Source organism: Aegilops tauschii, chromosome 7, assembly GCF_002575655.3.
Source record: "Aegilops tauschii subsp. strangulata cultivar AL8/78 chromosome 7, Aet v6.0, whole genome shotgun sequence".
Classification (NCBI taxonomy): domain Eukaryota; kingdom Viridiplantae; phylum Streptophyta; class Magnoliopsida; order Poales; family Poaceae; genus Aegilops; species Aegilops tauschii.
The window spans coordinates 641,318,559-641,341,901 of record NC_053041.3 but is presented as its reverse complement, the minus strand read 5'-3'; the positions used below and the strand labels follow the sequence as shown (position 1 = coordinate 641,341,901).

Sequence of the window (23,343 nt, the reverse complement as noted above, 5' to 3'; positions counted from 1 at the left end):
TGAGCAATAAGTGCAAATCTGACAACAACAATGTTCCTGTGTTTTCTTTCAGGAGACCCGCTATGCGATGTGCATGAGGACATGACACATATGATGAGAAATCAATATCCCCCAAAAGAAAGATTTAAACTTACGATACTCCCTCAAAAATCAATGGGATCGAATTTGACTACCAATACTCTCTTCCTCAATCAGATTGCACAGTCATAATTTTCCCGTTAAGAAATCATTCAACAAGATGCTAACAATCATGAAACTTTTAAAATAGATCACACTATCGGAGCTGTAGAAATAATTTCATTTAAATTTGCTACAATCATCAAGTCCTGGTTAGCAATCTCAAATCCCAAAATTGACATATGCAATATGCAAACATCAATGAAGATATAACAGTATGTCCCAAAATAACGGCACTTTTTTTTGGGATGGAGGAAGTATTTTACTTCCACTCGCAAAAAAAATAGTATTTATTTCCACAAGCGTAATTAACGGCTTTGCCCTACGTGGTCGACTCCATCATCTGTACATTGCGACGACCACAACAACGATATGGACACTAGCTAGAGCCATCAGACAGTGAGCACTGGGTGGCCACACACATGCGTGCTTACACATCGTCTAGCTAGCAGCTCTCGCAAGGTGAAACAAGAGCAGCTGGTGATACGGGCCTGACCGGTCACCAGCCAAGAGATTTATTTCCAACTGCCAATAATTATTTGCCAAAAACAACTTCCAATAATGGATAGATGTATAATTTTGTCTGCCACTCTTCCATGGCACCATCCCTTCAGCAGGCTGACACGCGACACATTTGGTGTTTTCATTATACCTATTTCGTACATGCATAAAATAAAAAAAATTGCAAATCTGACTTTACCCTGTTGAAATATATTGCCCGCTTCCCTCCATCAGTTCGGACTTTTGGATGAGTTGGCTGGAGCATGAATTCAATATGGTATCTGAGCCAGGAGGTCTTGAGCTAACGCAGTATTAAATAAAAACGATTCTACGGCCTCATCGATCCCACGTCTAAGGACTAAAATAGGCTAGACATTAGACATGAGAGGGAGTGTTGAAATATATTGCCCGCCTCCCTCTATCAGTTCAGACTTTTGGATGAGTTGACAGGTTGGTTGGAGCATGAATTTAATATGCCCTACCCTTTTACATCCATCCAGGACATCCAGAACCCGTATAACCAGAGATCAGACACAATCAACTCAGACCACGACGACCCATACGTGGATCTCTCGTCGCCTTTTTTCTTGTTGCCCCCGTGCTGCACGAGGACCACGCGCTAGCCTGATTTTAGCAGACCGCGAGACATCTGGAGTTGGTGATTGCATGTCAGCAGAGATCGAACAGAATCGACGAGATCACTACGACCCAAGAATGCAGCTCTAGTGGCCTCTTTTCTATTGCTCCCGTGCTGCACGCACACCACGCGCTAGCATTTCTTAATAGACCCCGCAACATCCCGAATTGGTGTTCCATTGTAAGAATTAACCACGATTTAGAAAGTCCTTTCCGGTACGGACTAGGAGCAGTCAACCAATAGGTTTTGGATATGCTGTTTTAGCTTCTTTATTAAGGGCATCTCCAAGGGCAATCCGTAAAAAATCTCCCACGTCTGAATGAGGGCAGGGGGATCAGTTCGTGGGCACGGATGCGGGAGGCAGCCATCCAACCGTAGCCGCATATATCTGGTCAGCAATTCGAAGTAACAGGACGAAAATCGATCAAACCAGATGGATTTCATTCAACTTGCGATATAATTTACATAAAAAGGTCGATGTTTCGACCGTTTGACTAAAAAACTAGAAAAAAAAATCTAAACCTTATACCGGACGACCACCTCGTACGCGTGGCCGCCTTGCCCTGCCACACCGCCGTCTCCATCGTTGCTATCGTCGTCCCTCTAGCGGCGGTATGGCGCCGGAGGGCCGCGGTTGCCTGCCACTCGCGGAGGAGCCGCTCCGCCTCATGTTGCACCGTGCGGAGTGCCGCCGCGGCCACTGCCAACGTGGCCTTCGGAGCCCTGGCGGTGGCCTTGCCGCGACCGGCGTTGGCGGAGCAGTCGCTAAGCGACCACTCCTCGCCAATCTTGGCGAGCTCGCCATCAATGACGACGCCTGACAGTTGCCTCCGCGGTGGTCACGGAGTGGTCGAGCGCCCATGCGGCGGCGAGGTCTGGGTCGGTATGGACCCAGTCCGACGCCACATCACTCTTGGCGAACGCGGAGCGGCGACTGGCATTGCGCCGGGCGTACTGCTCCTGCTGCTGAGCCGCGCACTTCGCCTCCGAGACGACGGCCCTCGAGCCCGAGGGATCGCCGAGGTAGTGGAGGAGGCAGCCCATGCCTTCTCTGCGTGACAGGAATGCGGGAAAGTATCGAGTGCTCCTGGCCTTGGGGTACTCCCCGTGCTCCAATATCATAAAACATTTTTAAATGTATCAAAAAATTCCGGAAAAAAATGAGAATGTTCATAAGGAATGTCCCAACATCCCCTAAAATTTTCAGGTCCAAAATCGAAATGAACATTGAGAAAAAAAAAAGAGTAATCCTGATATAAATAGTGTAAATGTTGCTTTTGTCTCTTCTTTACACTATTCATACTAGATTTCACATTTTTGTTTCTCAATGTGCGTTTCGAGTTTGGACCTGAAATTTTTAGAGCTTGTAGTCACATCCATAGTGAACATTCCAATTTTTTGAAATTTTTTGAAACATTAAAACTATTTTTTTTGCATTGGAGCACCGGTAGTATCTAAGGCTAGAAGCACTTGATACTTTCCCACGGGGACGCATCCTCCTCCTTATGCGGCGTCCGATTTGAACGCCGCGGTGCTGCGGGGGCGAGGCCGGCTCCTCCTTGACGCGGCATCCCATCTAAACGCCGCGGTTGTGTCGGGGCAAGGCCGGCTGCACGAGGACCACGCGCTAGCCTGTTTTTAGCACACCGCAACTCACCTGGAGTTGGTGCAGCAGAGATCTAACAGAATCGGCAAGATCATGACGACCCAAGAATGCAGCTCTGGTGGCCTCTTTTCTATTGCTCCCGTGCTGCACGCAGACCACGCCCTAGCATTTCTTAACAGACCCCGCAACATCCCGAATTGGTGCTCATTGTACTCCCTCCCTCCGTTCCTAAATATGTCTTTTTAGAGATTTCAAATAGACTACCACATACGGATGTATATAGACATATTTTAGAGCGTAAATTCACTCATTTTGCTCCGTATGTAGTCATTTGTTGTAATCTCTAGAAAGACAAATATTTATGAACACGGATGCGGGAGGCAGCCATGCAACCGTAACCACATACATCCGGTCAACAATTCGAAGCAACACAGCAAAATTCGATCAAACCGGACTGATTTCATTCAAGTTCGGATATAATTTACATAAAAAGGTCGATATTTCGATCGTTTAACTAAAAAACTAGAAAAAAAACTAAACCCTATCAGGACGACCACCTCGTATGCATGGCCGCCTTGCCTTGCCGCACCGTCGTCTCCGTCGGTGCCATCGTCGTCGTCGTCGTCGTCCCTCCAGCGGCAGTACAGCACCGGAGGGCCGCGGCAGTCTTGTCCGGCGGCTGGCTGCCACTCGTAGAGGAGCCGTTCCGCCACCTACTGCGCCATGCAGAGTGCCACTGCCGACGTGGCCTTCGGAGCCCTGGAGGTGCCCTTGCCGCGGCCGGTGTTGGCGGAGCAGTCGCTACGCGACCGCTCCTCGCCAATCTTGGGGAGCTCGCCGTCAAGGCGGCAGCAACGCCTTGCGGCCGTCTCCGCGGTGGTCACGGAGTGGTCGAGCGCCCACGTGACGGCGAGGTCTGGGTCGTTGCGGACCCAGTCGGCGCCACGACGCTCTTGGCGAACGCGGAGCAGCGACTAGTATTGCATTGGTTGTACGGCTCCTGTTGCCGAACTGCGCGCTCAGCCTCAGAGACGACGACCCTCTAGCACGAGGGATCACCGAGGTAGTGGAGGAGGCGGCCCTGCGCCTTCTTGATCATGGGAGGCAGCTCCTCCTTGACAGTGAAGCGGTGGCGGCGCTGCGGCGACAATGGCGCGTCGATGCGGCTGCAGCGACTGTGCGACGGGGACGCAGGCTCCTCCTTGACACGACGTCCGATCTGGACACCACAGTGCTGATGGGGCAAGTCCGGCTCCTTCTTCACGCGGCTTCCGATCTGGACGGGGCCGGCTCGTCCTCCACCGGCAGGAGCATGGATGCCTACTCGGTCTAGATGCAGTGGCGGGGCATACCCAATGTGTCTGCACATGTATATAGCCAACTATATGATAAAGGATAGAAAACTGTTGTAGGTATCCCATCAACGTATATACAGTAAAATACGTCTATGTATATACCCGACGACATGAATTATGGCATCCATAGGTATCTGAATACCCGGGTATAAATCTCACATCTGGGGGTATGCAGAGAAATACGATGGGTATGCACATACCAAAAAAAAAGAAATCCATTTTGAAAACAAGTATATGCTTTAAGTCATAACCGTACATGAATATTTTCCCATTAAGACAAAAGGTAACCATACCTTTTATACCTAAGATGATGATATTCCTAAGTATCTAATTATGTATATAAGTTCCTGTTTTATGTAAAAAAATAAGTGCAAGCATAAGAAATAAAGTTGGACACGTACCATGGAGCATGCATGCCCTTAATGGACCACTAATTGCTGTTTTCTTTATCTTATTTAATCCAGGAATTAAGTGTCCAAATCAAGCAATAATTAGCAGTAATTATTTCCTAATAAAGAGCTAACGGGTTGACCCATCACTACTAATACTAATTACACATGCACACATCTCAATGTAATCCAACAGTTTCTAGGCAAGGTGTTGGTAACCCACAAGTATAGGGGATCGCAACAGTTTTCAAGGGTAGAGTATTCAACCCAAATTTATTGATTCGACATAAGGGGAGCCAAAGAATACTCTCAAGTATTAGCAGCTGAGTTGTCAATTCAACCACACCTGAAAGACTTAATATCTGCAGCAAAATATTTAGTAGCGTAGTAGTATGGAAGTAACAGCAACAGTGGCAAACGTAACAGTAGCAGTTTTGTAGCAATTGTAACAGTGGCAACAGAAAAGTAACTTAGGAAAGATCAATATGAAACGAGCTCGTAGGCAATGGATCAATGATGGATAATTATGTCGGATGGCATTCATCATGCAACAGTTATAACATAGGGTGACACAGAACCAGCTCCAATTCATCAATATAATGTAGGCATGTATTCCGAATATAGTCATACATGCTTATGGAAAAGAACTTGCATGACATCTTTTGTCCTACCCTCCCCATGGCAGCGGGGTCCTATTGGAAACTAAGGGATATTAAGGCCTCCTTTTAATAGAGTACCGGACCAAAGCATTAGCACTTAGTGAATACATGAACTCCTCAAACTACGGTCATCACCGGGAAGTGTCCCGACTATTGTCACTCCGGGGTTGCCGGATCATAACACGTAGTAGGTGACTATAACTTGCAAGATCGGATCAAGAACACACATATATTCATGAAAACATAATAGGTTCGGATCTGAATTCATGGAACTCGGGCCCTAGCACTAGTGGAAAACAGGGAACTAGTCCCGGTTCCAGAGGGCCTTTAGTCCCGGTTCTGGAACCGGGACAAAAAGGTCGAGACTAAATCCCAAAACCTCTAGTCCAGGTTCGCTTACGAACCGGGACTAAAGGGGCTCCACGTGGCCGCTGTCTGGAGCTCCACCTTTAGTCCCGGTTAGTAACACCAACCGGGACTAAGGGAATTTTTTTGAATTTTTTTATGGAATTTTTTTTTGAATTTCAAATTTCTGAATTATTTGACAATTTAATCTCTAATCACCCCTCATCACTGCTCAAGTGTGGAGCACTCATTCCAAATCGTCTAACTTCCCGGCCGGTCACCCATCCTCTCACTACTCCAGCCTGAGCACGCTTAACTTCTGAGTTCTATTCCCCCTCGTTTCCAAGTCTACACTTGTTGTTTTCCTGACAATAGTAAGCTGTCAATCCTATTAACCCTCAAGAGTTGAACTTGAGCATTAAGTCACACGTTTCACCGTTTGAGTTTGAAACTATTATTCTAAAAAACAATAATTATTTAGTAACACTAATATTTCTTGAATAAGTAGTTTGACCAGATTTGACCAAAATTCAAAAAAATGAAATAATTATTTAGTAACACTAATATTTATTGAATAATTATTTAGTAACACTAATATTTCTTGAATAAGTAGTTTGACCAAATTTAACCAAAATACAGAAAAACTGAAATTTGAGCATAACTTTTTTTACTTTCAGAATTTGAGGATTCTAAAGATTTGCAAAACGGCCTACATAAATCGTACCGCCTTTTCCTGAACATTTTGATATATTATACATTTTTTTCGACATCGTATGCGAAAGTTATAGCCGTTTTACTTTTTCATAACACTTTTTTGCAAAACATGTCCAAATTTAAGTTTTTTAATTTTCCTAACTAGTAGATGTAGTAACATAACTACATCTGAAAGGTTTTTAATTTTTGAAGTTTTTATCATTTTATTTTGTTTCTTTCAAAACTGAAATGGCGATACACAAGGGGGGGTGTGGTAGAGTTTGAACTCCTTTAGTCCGTGATGGTGTCCATCCAATCCTACCGTCGCCTACATCTGCTAGCACTGTCCCAGCGAGAGTCACAAGTAAGGTTAACCAAGCTAGAGTCACGTTCTATTAAAGTGGCAAAAAGAATTATTTTTTAATATAGCAAAACTAATTCTATCAACTATTATTAAAGGCTAAAAACTATTAATACAAAACAGTAGCAAAATTAATATTAATTAATTATCAAAATTTATCTACTTTTGTCTAACAGCAGCATACTAGAACATGTTAAAATTTACAGAAAGAACTCACTAAAAAATTGAAAACAACAATTAAAGGACTAAAACAACTATATAAGCAAAGAAGTATTGTTTTAATTAAAATCCTAATTTAAATTAATCTAAAAATAACCAAATAAATCTTACTATGACAACAATGTGACATGTGACTAGGAGCAAAAAGAATTAAATTAAAAACTATTTTTAAACTCAAATTATTCACAATCTAGGGTTTGACGCAAATTTGAACAAATTCATATTTAAACCATTCAAATTTGAAAACTAATGGCACAAACAGAAACTAGACAAAATTTTGAATCTAATGCAAAAAGAATCACTCAAAAACATCAAATATCCAAAAGGATATAAGCAATTTAAAACAGAAACTAAAAACAAAAAAACAAATGGAAAAACAAAAAACAAATTTCAGAACCCCTTTAGTCCCAGTTTGAGACACCAACTCAAACAAGTTTTTGCTACTGTAAAATTTGACTTAGGTCCAGATTAGTAAACGAAGCTTGTTTCTTTCGCCGTTTGAGTTTCGTTGCTTCGTTCGATTTGATTCTTTTTGCAAACCGGAGTTCTTAAGTTGAACTTTCTGGTTAGAACTCTTATTTTGAGTTTTATCCATGCACCCTTGCTTGGTTGCTTATGTATGTATTGTTTGTTTGCGATAGAGTACCCGGAGTGCGAAGCGTGCTACTACGAGTCTCTAGGTTTCACGGATCATCAGCAAGGCAAGTAACACTTTGATCATACCTCTTTACCACCCAGTTTTATTGCATTAGATCAATCCTCAAACTATTGCATGATTAGGATCTGATTAAAATGTGGGTTTTGGGAAGTAGTTGAGGTAGTACCTATTGCCCTGTTTATATCAAACCATTGGGAGTTACTTCTACGTTTGCTTATATTGCTATGCTATGCTCGTAGACGTGGATTGGGTTTGAGAGTTTTCCATAACAGATGTGAGATTGTTAATTAATGGTTCAACTTAAGGTGGCTACTTTAATTTACATCTGGGTGGATTGAGGCACCTGGAGAACCCAGTGTTGCCTGTATTTTTGGATATCCCGGAGTACCCGTGTGATCATCCTATGGACCGCCACCCAGACTCAAAGGGATCATGAGATTTTTCATGCTAGAAACTTCCGTGTGCAGCCACAAGCTATTATGGGCTCTAGCATAGTTGAGTAGGTTACATGACCTCTTGAAGAGGTGGGCTAGCAGATGTAGGGGAAAGTAGGTGTAACTGTCCACCCGGAGTAAAGAGTATTGTTTCTAAAAGACTGTGTCTCGGTCATCCGTTTCTCAAACACCATGTAGTGCGAGAAATCAAGCGGAGGCGATCGAGTCTTGTGAGGAAAAGTGCGCAAACCTCTGCAGAGTGTACAATCTAATCATGGTTAGCCGTGTCCCCTGTTATGGACATCTTGAGTATCTAGTTCTTGGATTATCATGTGAATCTCATCATCATGCTACTTAATTTAATTTGATTGGGTTAATCACGTTCTTAATTGGGATTGAGTTGGAGGTACCTTCTCAATGTTTAACAACCACCATGATAGTTAAATAAAATTTATTCCTTTGTGGTAGGGAAAAATTGGCTTTTCGCAAAACTGTAACCATAGAGCTTTCCACCAGCCAAATATGCATGTAGTGATAGCATTATTCTGTTCATTACTCTCTATGTGTTACATTGCCAGCATATTCCATGTGCTGACCCGTTTTCGGGCTGCAACGTATCATGTTGCAGACTTTTCAGACGACGAGTAAGGTGCCATAGGTCATGGTCTTATACTGAGTGATGCCGTAGGAGTTGATGGACTCACTTTATCTTCCAAGCCTTCCGCTGTTATCGTTTTAGATGGCCTTAAGCCGTATTTATTGTATTAAGTTCTCTTTTGAGGCATTCGATGTAATAAGTGTGTGATTGCTACTCTGTTATAAATCCTTCAAGTACTATGCGTGTCAGCATTACCGATCCAGGGATGACACTGATGCACAGAGACTAGACTGTTTGAGGTCTGGTCGCTACAATAGTAGTGGGAGCAAACTCGACAAAATAACTATCATGTGAAGCATAATCCAATTGAAAATTAAAATCATGATGACAAGTTTCATGGTTATCTTTATTCTTTATAGCATACGTGTCATCACAATAATCATCATACACAGGAGTCATGCCTTCATCATAATAAATTTGCTCATCAAAACTTGGGGGACTAAACATATCATCTTCAACAAACATAGCATCCCCAAGCTTGTGGATTTGCATATCATTAGCATCATGGGTATTCAAAGAATTCATACTAACAACATTGCAATCATGCTCATCATTCAAATATTTAGTGCCAAACATTCTAATGCATTCTTCCTCTAGCAATTGAGCACAATTATCGGAATCCTTATTTTCACGGAAGACATTAAAAAGATGAAGCATATGAGGCACCCTCAATTCCATTTTTTTAGTTTTCTTTTATAAACTAAACTGGTGATAAAACAAGAAACTAAAAGATTCGATTGCAAGATCTAAAGATATACCTTCAAGCACTCACCTCCCCGGCAACGGCGCGAGAAAAAAGCTTGATGTCTACTACGCAACCTTCTTCTTGTAGACGTTGTTGGGCCTCCAAGTGTAGAGGTTTGTAGGACAGTAGCAAATTTCCCTCAAGTGGATGACCGAAGGTTTATCAATCCGTGGGAGGCGTAGGATGAAGATGGTCTCTCAAACAACCCTGCAACCAAATAACAAAGAGTCTCTTGTGTCCCCAACACACCCAATACAATGGTAAATTGTATAGGTGCACTAGTTCGGCGAAGAGATGGTGATACAAGTGCAATATGGATGGTAGATATAGGTTTTTGTAATCTGAAAATATAAAAACAGCAAGGTAGCAAGTGGTAAAAGTGAGCGTAAACGGTATTGCAATGCGTTGAAACAAGGCCTAGGGTTCATACTTTCACTAGTGCAAGTTCTCTCAACAATAATAACATAATTGGATCATAAAACTATCCCTCAACATGCAATAAAGAGTCACTCCAAAGTCACTAATAGCGGAGAACAAACGAAGAGATTATTGTAGGGTACGAAACCACCTCAAAGTTATTCTTTCGGACCGATCTATCATAGAGTTCGTACTAGAATAACACCTTAAGACACAAATCAACCAAAACCCTAATGTCACCTAGATACTCCAATGTCACCTCAAGTATCCATGGGTATGATTATACGATATGCGTCACACAATCTCAGATTCATCTATTCAAACCAACACAAAAGTACTTCAAAGAGTGCCCCAAAGTTTATACTGAAGAGTCAAGACGAAAACATGTGCCAACCCCTATGCATAGGTTCATGGGCGGAACCTGCAAGTTGATCACCAAAATATACATCAAGTGAATCACGTGAATATCCCATTGTCACCACAGATAAGCACGGCAAGACATACATCAAGTGTTCTCAAATCCTTAAAGACTCAATCCGATAAGATAACTTCAAAGGGAAAACTCAATCCATTACAAGAGAGTAGAGGGGGAGAAACATCATAAGATCCAACTATAATAACAAAGCTCGCGATACATCAAGATCGTATCACCTCAAGAACACGAGAGAGAGAGAGAGATCAAACACATAGCTACTGGTACATACCCTCAGCCCCGAGGGTGAACTACTCCCTCCTCGTCATGGAGAGCATCGGGATGATGAAGATGGCCACCGGTGAGGGATCCCCCCTCGGGCAGGGTGCCGGAACAGGGTCCCAATTGGTTTTTGGTGGCTACAGAGGCTTGCGGCGGTGGAACTCCCGATCTATTCTGTCCCCCGATGGTTTTAGGGTATATTGATATATATAGGCGAAAGAAGTCGGTCAGGGGAGACATGAGGGGCCCACGAGGGTGGAGGGCGCGCCCGGGGGGGTAGGCACGCCCCCTGCCTCGTGCTCTCCTCGTTGATTCCCTGACGTGCACTCCAAGTCTCCTGGATTGCTTCCGTTCCAAAAATAACTCTCCCAAAGGTTTCATTCCGTTTGGACTCCGTTTGATATTCCTTTTCCGCGAAACACTGAAACAAAGGAAAAAACAGAAACTGGCATTAGGCTCTGGGTTAATAGGTTAGTCCCAAAAATAATATAAAAGTGTTTAATAAAGCCCATAAACATCCAAAACAGAATATATAATAGCATGGAACAATAAAAAATTATAGATACGTTGCAGACGTATCACCCTCCACCCTTGTGGACAGGGTGTGGGTCCCCTTCGGTTGATTCTTTCGCCAATATTTTTTATTTATTCCAAAACTGATCTCCGTGAAGTTTCAGGTCATTCTGAGAACTTTTATTTCTGCACAAAAATAACACCATGACAATTCTGTTGAAAACAGTGTCAGTCCGGGTTAGTTCCATTCAAATCATGCAAATTAGAGTCCAAAACAAGGGCAAAAGAGTTTGGAAAAGTACATACGATGGAGACGTTTCAGCTCCCCCAAGCTTAACCCATTGCTTGTCCTTAAGCAATGCAGTTGACAAACTGAAAGTGATAAAGAAAAACATTTACAAACTCTATTTGATCTTGTTGCTGCAAATATTTAAAGCCAGCATTCAAGTTTTTAGCAAAGATTATGAACTAACCAAATTCATAATAACATTTGGGTCTCATATTCTCTCATATCAATGGCATAATCAACTAGCGAGCAATAATAATAAATCTCAGATGACAACACTTTTTCAAAACAATCATGATATGATATAACAAGATGGTATGACCGCAAAACATAAATGCAAAGCACCCCTGAAGATCAAGGACTGGCCATACATTGTAATTCATGGCAAAATAGATCCAGTCACAGTCATACTCAATATAAATTAATAACAACGCATACAAATGACAGTGGTGCTCTCTAACTGGTGCTTTTTATAAGAGGATGATGACTCAACAATAAAAGTAAATAGACAGGCCCTTCGCAGAGGGAAGTTGGGATTTGCAGAGGTGCCAGAGCTCGAGTTTTCGAAAGAGAGATAAATAATATTTTTGAGCGGTATGCTTTCATTGTCAACATAACAACCAAGAGATCTCGGTATCTTCCATGCTACATACATTATAGGCGGTTCCCAAACAGAATGGTAAAGTTTGTACTCCCCCACGACCAACAAGCACACTCCACGGCTGGTCCGAAACAATGGGTACCGTCCAACAAACAATAGTCCTGGGGGAGTTTTGTTTGCAATAATTTTGATTTCATTTGAGCATGGGACTGGGCATCCCGGTTACCAGCCATTCTCTCGTGAGTGATGAGCGGAGTCCACTTGTCGTGAGAATAACCCACCTAGCATGGAAGATATTGACAGCCCTAGTTGCTACATGAGCGATTCGAGCATACAAAACCGATTATCATTTGAATGTTTAGAGTTTGGCATGTGCAAATTTACTTGGAACGACAGGTAAATACTGCATATAGGTAGGTATGGTGGACTCTCATGGAACAACTTTGGGTTTATGGATGTGAATGCACAAGCATTATTCCCGCTTATTACAAGTGAAGGCTAGAAAAAGACCGGGGAGCGACCAACTAGAGAGCGACAACAGTCATAAACATGCATTGAGATTAACCAACATTGAATGCAAGCATGAGTAGGATATAAATCACCATGAACATAAATATTGTGGTGGCTATGTTGATTTTGTTTCAACTACATGCGTGAACATGTGCCTAGTCAAGCCACTCGAATCATTCAAAGGAGGATACCATCCTATCACACTACATCACAACCATTTTAAAAGCATGTTGGCACGCAAGGTGAACCATTATAAACTCCTAGCTAATTAAACATGGCATGAATAACTATAATCTCTATTTGTCATTGCAAACATGTTTCATTCATAATGGGCTGAATCAAGAACAATGAACTAATCATATTTACAAAAACAAGATAGGTCGAGTTCATACCAGCTTCTCCTCATCTCAATCATTTCCTCATATATCATCAGTATTGCCTTTCACTTGCACGACCGAACGGTGTGGATAATAATAATAGTGCACGTGCATTGGACTAAGCTAGAATCTGCAAACATTTATTCAAAGGAGAAGACAAGGTAATATGGGCTCTTTGTTAGATCAACAATAATGCATATGAGAGCCACTCAACAATTTCATCATGGTCTTCTCCTCTCGACCCCCAAAGAAAAGAAAAGAATTTCAAAGAAACACGCTGAAATATTTTTGGAGTTTTTGTTTTTCTGAAGAAAGTAAAACAAGAATGAGAAAAACTATTTACAAGGGAAAACTCCCAACAAGCAAAAGAAGAACGAGAAATCTTTGTGGGTTTTCTTTTAATACTACTACTAAGCATGCATAGAAAGGAAATAAACTACAACTATTTTTTTGTTTTTCTCAGGTTTTTCAAACACACAAGAAGAAAGCGGGAAAAAGAAATAAGTTGACATGGATAATACAATGAAAAAGTATGAACACCGACAACTAGAATTAGTGTGTGAACATGAATGTAATGTCGGTGAGAAATACGTACTCCCCCAAGCTTAGGCTTTTGGCCTAAGTTGGTCTAAGCCCGTGGCTGGCCTGGCGGATATCCAAAGTTGTAGTCGGGGTTGTACTGAGATGCAGCAGCTACTGCCTGAAGGGCTGCAGCATGGAGGCAAGCAGCCCCTGTCTCCTACTCGTTTGCCTCCTCTGTGATTATAAAGTATCTCCCTCTGACCTGAAAGTTAAAGAAGGCAGGAGCAGGAAGAGTAACATGGACAGCGCGCCGTGTGTCAAAGATTAGTCGGTACTGGAGCGAGTGTTCGTTCCTCTCAAGAAACTGATAGCGCACCAAAGCATTATAATCAAGAAAAGCAGGTGGCAACTCTATGTCATTCTCCCTTATGGGTACTCCAAGATAATTAGCTAGGCGAGTCGCAGAAATCCCACCAAATAAATCTCCATCTTTAGCATTAAGATGTAACCTCCTCGCAATGGCCCCGAAGCTATATCGCTTATCACCTAAAACCGCACACTCGAGGACACTAAGATCAGGAATGCAAAGGTGGCAATGCTCATGCTTACCATTAATGCATCTACCTATATAGTGAGCAAAATAATGTATGGCAGGAAAGTGAATGCTCCCTATGGTAGCTTGCGTGATATTTCTAGTTTCTCCCACAATGATGCTAGCAAGGAAATCATTGTATTCAGATTTGTGAGGTTCACTAAGAAGGCCCCACTGTGGGATTTTGCAAGCAGTGTTAAAATCTTCAAGGTCCATGGTATATGATTCATCATAAAGATCAAATAAAATAGTTTGGGTATTGTGCTCAGATGAAAATTCAAACCTCCGCACAAAAGAATCGGTGAGGTAATAGTATTGTCGGCACTTATCTAATACGAAGTCCTCAAGATCAGCATTACGTAGATACACATCAAATTCATCCTTGAAACCTGCATGAACCATAAATTCATCCGACGGCCATTCACACGGCCGCACTTGAGCTTCCCTTGGTGGTTCTAGGTCCGGCTCACGTATCACGAGCCTCGGTGCTTGCTTCCTCGAAGAACCACCTTGGTACATTTTCCTAGACATTTTTCTTCCTCTAAAAATTTCTGAAATTTTTAGTGACTCAAAATAAAAGTGAACCAAACTCAACAAAATTGATAGCAACTACTCCTACAAGTGCTTAGAGGATATATCATGCATCAAAACTACTTTGGACCATTGGAGGAGTCACATACTGAAGAACAATCCCCCAAAGCAGTTTTGTGAATGGAGCTTTGAGCAAGGAGATAAAAAATGGCAGCAAAATGTGCAAGAACACGGGTTTGAGCTATGGGATGATTTTTTCTAGAGGAAGACGAAGTGGATAGGTGCTGGAATAAGTGGAGGGGGTCACATGGGACCCACAAGGTCGGGGGGCGCGCCCAGGGGGGTAGGGCGCGCCCTCCACCCTTGTGGCCCACTGGTGCATCCCCCTGGTGTGTTCTTAGTGCCAGAAATTCTCAAATATTCTATAAAAAATCATACTAAATTTTCAGGGCATTTGGAGAACTTTTATTTTTGGGGTATTTTTTATTGCACGGATAATTCAGAAAACATACAGAAAATACTACTTTTACTTTATTTAATCTAAATAACAGAAAGTAAAATATAGGTACAGAAAGTTGTGCCTTCTAAATTCATCCATCTCATGCCCATTAAAAGGAATCCATTAACAAGGCTGATCAACTCTTATTAACAAAATTCTTCCGAATGACATGAAACCGGAGAATTTTCGAATAAAACTAGGTTACCTCAACGGGGATATGCATGTCCCCAACAATAAGAATATCATATTCTTTTTTACACTAGGAAGAGGGAATTCAAAACCTCCAATAGTAATAGTTGAAATTTTTCCAATAGAATTAATACTATGAATTTGAGGTTGTCTCTTCGGAAAGTGTACCGTATGCTCATTACCATTAACATGAAAAGTGACATTGGCTTTGTTGCAATCCATAACAGCCCCTGCAGTATTTAAAAAGGGTCTATCAAGGATGATCGACATACTGTCGTCCTCAGGAATATCAACAATAACAAAGTCCGTTAAGATAGTAATGTTTGCAACCACAACAGGCACATCCTCACAAACACCGATGGGTATATCAGTTGATTTATCAGCCATTTGCAAAGAGATCTCAATAGGTGTCAACTTATTCAATTCAAGTCTACGATATAAAGAGAAAGGCATAACACTAATACCAGCTCCAAGATCACATAAAGCAGTTTTAACATAGTTTCTTTTAATGGAGCATGGTATAGTTGGTACCCCTGGATCTCCTAGTTTCTTTGGTATTCCACCGTTAAAATTATAATTGGCAAGCATGGTGGAAATTTCAGCTTCCGGTATCTTTCTTTTATTAGTAACAATATATTTCATATACTTAGCATAAGGAGGCATTTTAAGCATATTAGTCAAACGCATACGCAAGAAGATAGGTCTAATCATTTCAGCAAAGCGCTCAAAATCCTCATCATCCTTTTTTCTTGGATGGCTTAGGAGGAAAGGCATGGGTTTCTGAACCCATGCTTCTCTCTCTTTACCATGTTTCCTAGCAACGAAGTCTCTCTTATCATAACGTTGATTCTTTGATTGTGGGTTATCAAGATCAACAGCATGTTCAATCTCTATATCATTATCATTACTAGGTTGAGCATCAACATGAACATCATTATTAACATTATCACTAGGTTCATGTTCATCACCGGATTGTGCTCAGCATAAGAAATAGAAATATCATTGGGATTCTCACGTGTATCTATAGCAAGTTCACTAGAAGCATGCAAAGTCCTATCAGTTTTCTTTTTCTTTTTATTAGAAGGACTAGGTAGATCAGTGTTAATTCTCTGAGAATCTTCCTCAACTCTCTTAGGATGGCCCTCGGGATACAAAGGTTCCTGGGTCATCTTACCACCTCTAGTCATAACCCTAACAGCATTATCATTGTTCTTACTATTCAACTCGTTAAGCAAATCATCTTGTGCCTTAAGTACTTTTTGTACTTGAGTTGTAACCATGGAAGCATGTTTACTAATAAGCTTAAGATCATTAATAGTTCTACTCATATAATCACCCAAGTGGTCAAGCATGTAAGCATTACGTTTCAATTGTCTACTAACATAAGCATTGAAATTTTCTTATTTAACAATAAAATTATCAAACTCATCCAAGCATTGACTAGCAGACTTATTATGAGGAATATCACCTCCATCAAATCTATGGAGAGAGTTTACCTCTACTACCTGTGTCGGGTTATCAAGACCATGTATTTCTTCAATAGGCGGTAAATTCTTAACATCTTCAGCTTTAATACATTTTTCTTTCATAGATTTCTTCGCCTCTTGCATATCTTGAGGACTGAGAAATAGAATACCCCTTGTCTTCGGAGTTGGCTTAGGAGTTGGTTCAGGAAGTGTCCAATCATTATCATTACTCAATATATTATTCAATAGCAATTTAGCTTGCTCAACAATTCTTTCCCCGAAAACACAACTAGCACAACTATCCAGGTGGTCTCGGGAAGCATCGGTTAGTCCATTATAAAAGATATCAAGTATTTCATTTTTCTTGAGAGGATGATCAAGAAAATCATGAAGTAATTGGAGAAGCCTCCCCCAAGCTTGTGGGAGACTCTCTTCTTCAATTTGCACAAAGTTAAATATTTCCCTTTGGGCAGCTTGTTTCTTATGAGCAGGAAAATATTTTGCAGAGAAGTAGTAAATCATATCCCGGGGACTACGCACACAACCAGGAGCAAGAGAATTAAACCATAACTTGGCATCACCCTTTAATGAGAAAGGAAAAAATCTGAGAATATAGTAATAACGAATGTTTTCCTCGTGAGCAGATAGGGTGGCTATATCATTCAATTTAGTAAAATGTGCCACAACAGTTTTAGATTCATAACCATAGAAAGGATCAGATTCAACCAAGGTAATTAACTTAGAATCGACAGAGAATTCATAATCCTTATCAGTAACAAAGATAGGTGAAGTAGCAAACATAGGGTCATATTGCATTCTAGCATTCAAAGACTTCTCTTTCAACTTAGCTAACAGTTTCTTAAGATCATCTCTACCATTACAAGAAAGAAAGTCTCTAGCAGTTTCCTCATCCATAATATAACCCTCAGGTACAACAGGCAATTCATATCTAGGGGGAGAATCATAATCTTTAGTTTCAATAATATCATCAGTTTCAGTAATTTCATTCTCTCTAACCCTAGCAAGTTGTTCACCAAGAAATTCACGTAGTGGCACAGTATTATCAAGCAGAGAAGTAGTTTCATCATAAGCATCATGCATAGCAGAAGTGGCATCATCAATAACATGCGACATATCGGAATCAATAGCAGGTGTAGGTGTCACAAGTTTACTCAAAACAGAAGAAGAATCAAGTGCAGAGCTACATGGCAGTTCCTTACCTCCCCTCGTAGTTGAGGGAAAAATCTTGGTTCTTTGATCTTTCAAATTCCTCATAGTGATCAACAAATATAAATCCCAAGTGACTCAGAGAATAGAGCTATGCTCCCCGGCAACGGCGCCAGAAAAAGGTCTTGATAACCCACAAGTATAGGGGATCGCAACAGTGTTCGTGGGTAGAGCATTCAACCCAAATTTATTGATTCGACACAACGGGAGCCAAAGAATATTCTCAAGTATTAGCAGCTGAGTTGTCAATTCAGCCACACCTGAAAGATTAATATCTACAACAAAATATTTAGTAGCAAAGTAGTATGGAAGTAACGGTAACAGTGGCAAAAGTAACAGTAGCAGTTTCGTAGCAATCGTAACAGTGGCAACAGAAAAGTAACTTAGGAAAGATCAATATGAAACGAGCTCGTAGGCAATGGATCAATGATGGATAATTATGTCGGATGACATTCATCATGCAACAGTTATAACATAGGGTGACACAGAACTAGCTCCAATTCATCAATATAATGTAGGTATGTATTCCGAATATAGTCATACATGCTTATGGAAAAGAACTTGCATGACATCTTTTGTCCTACCCTCCCGTGGCAGTAGGGTCCTATTGGAAACGAAGGGATATTAAGGCCTCCTTTTAATAGAGTACCGGACCAAAGCATTAGCACTTAGTGAATACATGAACTCCTCAAACTACGGTCATCACCGGGAAGTGTCCCGACTATTGTCACTCCGGGGTTGCCGGATCATAACACGTAGTAGGTGACTAACTTGCAAGATCGGATCATGAACACACATATATTCATGAAAACATAATAGGTTCAGATCTGAAATCATGGCACTCGGGCCCTAGTGACAAGCATTAAGCATAGCAAAGTCATAGCAAGATCAATCTTAGAACATAGTGGATACTAGGGATTAAACCCTAACAAAACTAACTTGATTACATGGTAAATCTCATCCAACCCATCACCGTCCAGCAAGCATAAGATGGGATTACTCACGCAAGGCGGTGAGCATCATGAAATTGGTGATGGAGGATGGTTGATGACGACGACGGGAACGATTTCCCCTCTCCGGAGCCCAAAACGGACTCCAGATCTGCCCTCCCGAGGAAGAACAGGAGGCGGCAGCGGCTCCGTATCGTAGAACGCGATAAATCCTTCTCTCTGATTTTTTTTCTCCCCGAATGTGAATATATGGAGTTGGAGTTGAGGTCGGTGGAGGTCCAGGGGGTGGGCGCACCCTCCACCCTTGTGGACAGGGTGTGGGCCCCCTTCGGTTGATTCTTTCGCCAATATTTTTTATTTATTCCAAAACTGATCTCCGTGAAGTTTCAGGTCATTCCGAGAACTTTTATTTCTGCACAAAAATAACACCATTGCAATTCTGCTGAAAACAATGTCATCCGGGTTAGTTCCATTCAAAACATGCAAATTAGAGTCCAAAATAAGGGCAAAAGAGTTTGCAAAAGTAGATATGATGGAGGCGTATCAGGTGTCCAGACTCCTACGTGTCCCAAATGGGCGTCATATATAAACAATTTCGAATATGTATATAATATATACATATGTATATATAATATATACAAATATCCAGTTATGAGCCCGGGCTCATCCGCACCCGGTCAAGAAATACTTCATAAAAAATTCAAAAAATCCAAATTTTTTGTGAATGGTAGATAATTTGGTCTGGGAGGTGCGCTCCAAATTTCAGAGCATTTGGACATTTGAATAGCTCTCAGCAAAAAAGACAAATTGGGTTAGAACAGTATATGAACAATACATTATTTAGCAGACCCCAAATTTGACTTTTTTGCCGAGAGCTACTCAGATGTCCAAATGATTTGCAATTTGGACCGGACATCACACACCAAATTATCTACCATGCAATTTCTTTTTGGAATTTTTTGAATTATTCTAGTATTTGTTTTGATTTTTTTATTCAGCGCAGGTGCAGATGCTCCTGGGAGCCATATATATAGGTCATTATTTTTATTATGAATATTTTCTAACCATTTTAAGAAGCATGAAAAATATATTATTATATTCTTTAAAGTAACTTTGATGTATTGTTGGCTTTTATAATATATTAAAAATGTGTGCATAAAGTAGTACTTTGTAGTTTGTAGACAAGATTAATATCCGAAGAAATATGTTTTGTATATCTCAAGAGTTAATTTGAATGGAATAACAACACAGTATGGTGTGTATGGCCATCGAAAAACATGACACAAATTAACTTAAATTAATATGTATGAATTTTAAAATGTCCTGAACTTTAACTGCATTGCCTAGAGCACAACATGTTTTGCCACCTTGCTTACTAACGAAACAGTACATGAAAAGGCAAATATGTGTTGTACTTGAGCTAGGTGCATCTAAATATTCTCCTCCATTTGCTGTATTAGACCTCTGAAATAACTGACAGTAACCGTTATGTTTCAATAATATTACATTTTCTTTTTTCAGAAGCAATGGTAAATTAATGCCAAACAATTTTGAGAATGTTTATTTCTTAAATAGAGTGGATTCCTTTGCCACCTGAATTATCATACTGATGCGGGTACATTGTCTACTCATGTGGTCATCGATATGGTGTTTTGAATCGGTTTAGTAATCATTATATCTGCAATCATACATGCTTAAACATGTAATCTCCCCATGTCATTTTGTTTAGCTTAACATCTGTATAGCTTTATGGCCATAATATTTTAGTTTATATAATATGAACATCCTAAATCATAGAGTTATTATTAAAAAAATCCATATGAAGATGATGCCCTCTCATTTGCGAGGGCCACTTTGCTAGTTTTGATAATAATAAAAAAGATGTGTCCAACGATTGATACTGAGCCCAGAGCTCCAACCACCTTTTTGAAAATAATACTCCCTCTAATTTATATTACTTGTTGCAGCTCTAATACAATTGCGAAACCTAAAGCTGGATCCAAAGTTATACTAAAGCCGCGACAATTAATATGAATCAGAGGAAGTAATAGGATTTCTATCCACCCCTAAGTTATAAAATCGTCTGCGTATCCTCCTAGTTTCAGACGAAGTTGTACTACAAAAGCTACGGCAAGTAATATGGATCGGAGCGAGTAATATGATTCGCATCCACCCCCAGCTATAAAATCGTGCGCGTATCCTGCAAGTATCAGACGATGCGGCGGGACATGGAAAAACTAGTTGTCTTCTCTCCAGAAGTAGTGCTCTCACTCTTGCTCTGCTTTTTCGTGTTCGTGCTAAGCCGCTACTACGTCTCAAGGCGACCAGCGAACAATGGACGTCTCCCGCCGTCGCCTCCGAAGCTCCCTCTCATAGGTCACCTGCACCTCGTCGGCCCCAACCCACACGTCTCCCTAGCCGACCTCGCCAGCAAGCATGGCGGCTGCGACGGCCTCATGCTCCTCCACCTCGGCCACGTGCCCAACCTCGTCGTCTCCTCCCCGAGCGGCGCGGAGGCCGTCATGCGCACGCACGACCACGTCTTCGCCTCCCGGCCGCTGTCTGCCGCCGCCGCCGTCCTCCTCAACGGCCCCTCAGACATCTCCCTCGCCCCCTACGGCGAGTTCTGGCGCCAGGCTCGGAAGCTGGTCACCACCCACCTGCTCAGCGCCACCAAGGTGCGCGCGTTCCAAGGAGCCCGTGAGGAGGAGGTGGGCCTCGTGGTCGCCAAGATCCGCGCCGCCGCTGCCGCGCACTCCGCCGTCGACATGACCCATCTGCTCGGCACCTTCACTAACGACGTCGTGTGCCGCGCCGTGTCCGGAAAGTTCTTCAGGGAGGAGGGCAGGAACGAGGTGTTCCGGGAGCTCATCGCCCTCAACACGGCCGTCACCGCGGGTTTCAACGCGGTGGACTACTTCCCGAGCTTGGCCAAGGTCCCTCTGCTCCAGCGGGTGCTGCTGGCCAAGACCAGCAGGCTGAAGAAGAGGTGGGATGAGTTGCTTGACAAGATCACAGAGGACCACGCAACCAGATCAGCATCGCTGCCGGTACAAGATGAGCAAGACAGAGACATGGTAGATGTTCTCCTCTCTCTTCAGCACGAGTACAATCTCACCACAGACAACCTCAGGGGCATCTTGATGGTAATTTTTTTCCACTGAAAACTTCGTATTTTGCCAAGTACTCTAGCTAATTAATTACCATGCTTCCATGCACATGTGTGATAATTTGTTGGTTACTCTTTCTGATGCTTAATTTCCCATCATGCATGATTCCATCAGGACATGTTTGAAGCTGGCACAGACACGTCATACGTCACCCTGGAGTTCGCCATGGCGGAGCTCATAAGGAAGCCACGCCTCATGGCCAAACTCCGAGACGAGGTGAGGAGCAAGACACCCGGGACCCAGCAGATGGTGAAGGCGGACGACCTGGGCGGCATGTACTACCTAAAGGCAGTCGTGAAGGAGACCCTCCGGCTGCATCCGCCGGCGCCGCTTCTCCTACCGCGCCTCTCCATGGCCGACTGCGACGACGTCAATGGTTACACGGTCCCGGCTGGGACACAGGTCATGGTTAACGCGTGGGCTCTCGGCAGAGACACGGGGTCATGGGGGGAAAAGGCGGACGAGTTCTCGCCGGAGAGGTTCGTGGAAGGCGGGGCCAGCGCAGCCGCGGACTTCAAAGGGAGGGATTTCCACTTCCTGCCGTTCGGAGCCGGGCGGAGGGTGTGCCCCGGGATAGGATTCGGGATAGCCACCGTCGAGGTCATGCTCGCCAACCTCGTCTACTGCTTCGACTGGGAGCTCCCTCACGGGATGCGGGAGGAGGATGTGGATATGACGGAGGAGTTTGGACTGACGACGCGCCTCAAGGAGAAGCTCCTTCTCGTCCCCACAATACCACCACAACATGCGCACCATACCAGCTAGTATAGCTGCAATGTTCTTGCAGCTGCGGTGGTTGCCGGTTACAAGGAGAAAGGCAAGCAGAGAGGTGGAGAAACCCGCGGCAATGATCGTCGCACATAATTGAAGTCAGGCACCATCCATCTAAGGTGCCGGGACCCTAGTCTTGTTGGTCATCTTTTGCTTGCCTCTGTGTGGGCAGCAATGATGCCATTGTGTATGAAAACTAATCTCCTCAGTGTGTGGGGATTTGCAAGACTTGTGGTTGGTTTACAGTTAACTTCATAATTTCAAATCTGGCCATGCTCTGAAAAACAGGTATCGGAGTTGCTAAATCTAAGTTGCCTAAGAATTTATTAGGTCAAATTGCTATATGGTTAATGCAAGCAACCTGTCAATTTTAAATCCAATTTGTTCGACATTATCAATAATTAATAATATATAGTTATGTGCATCACTCGATGTGGAGGCGGAGAATCTTTCCCTCTTTCGAAGAGAAGATGGGTAGAACAGCCTACTCTGGCTCCTTTTCATTTATCACCCATAGAAAGTATGTTTTAACCAACTACACGGTCACGAGCAGCAGCTAGCTACACGGTCACAAGTTACCTGTCCAACACA

The 23,343-nt window shown here is 42.4% G+C and overlaps 1 protein-coding gene across 1 annotated transcript; it reads left to right on the top strand.

Moving 5' to 3' along the window:
• Positions 1–20,952: 20,952 nt before the first annotated feature.
• Positions 20,953–23,119, top strand: LOC109734069 (indole-2-monooxygenase). Its single transcript, XM_020293295.4, has 2 exons — positions 20,953–21,957; positions 22,096–23,119. The coding sequence occupies exons 1-2, from the start codon at positions 21,028–21,030 to the stop codon at positions 22,744–22,746; spliced, it is 1,581 nt and encodes a 526-aa protein (XP_020148884.1). The 5' UTR covers positions 20,953–21,027; the 3' UTR covers positions 22,747–23,119.
• Positions 23,120–23,343: the final 224 nt, after the last annotated feature.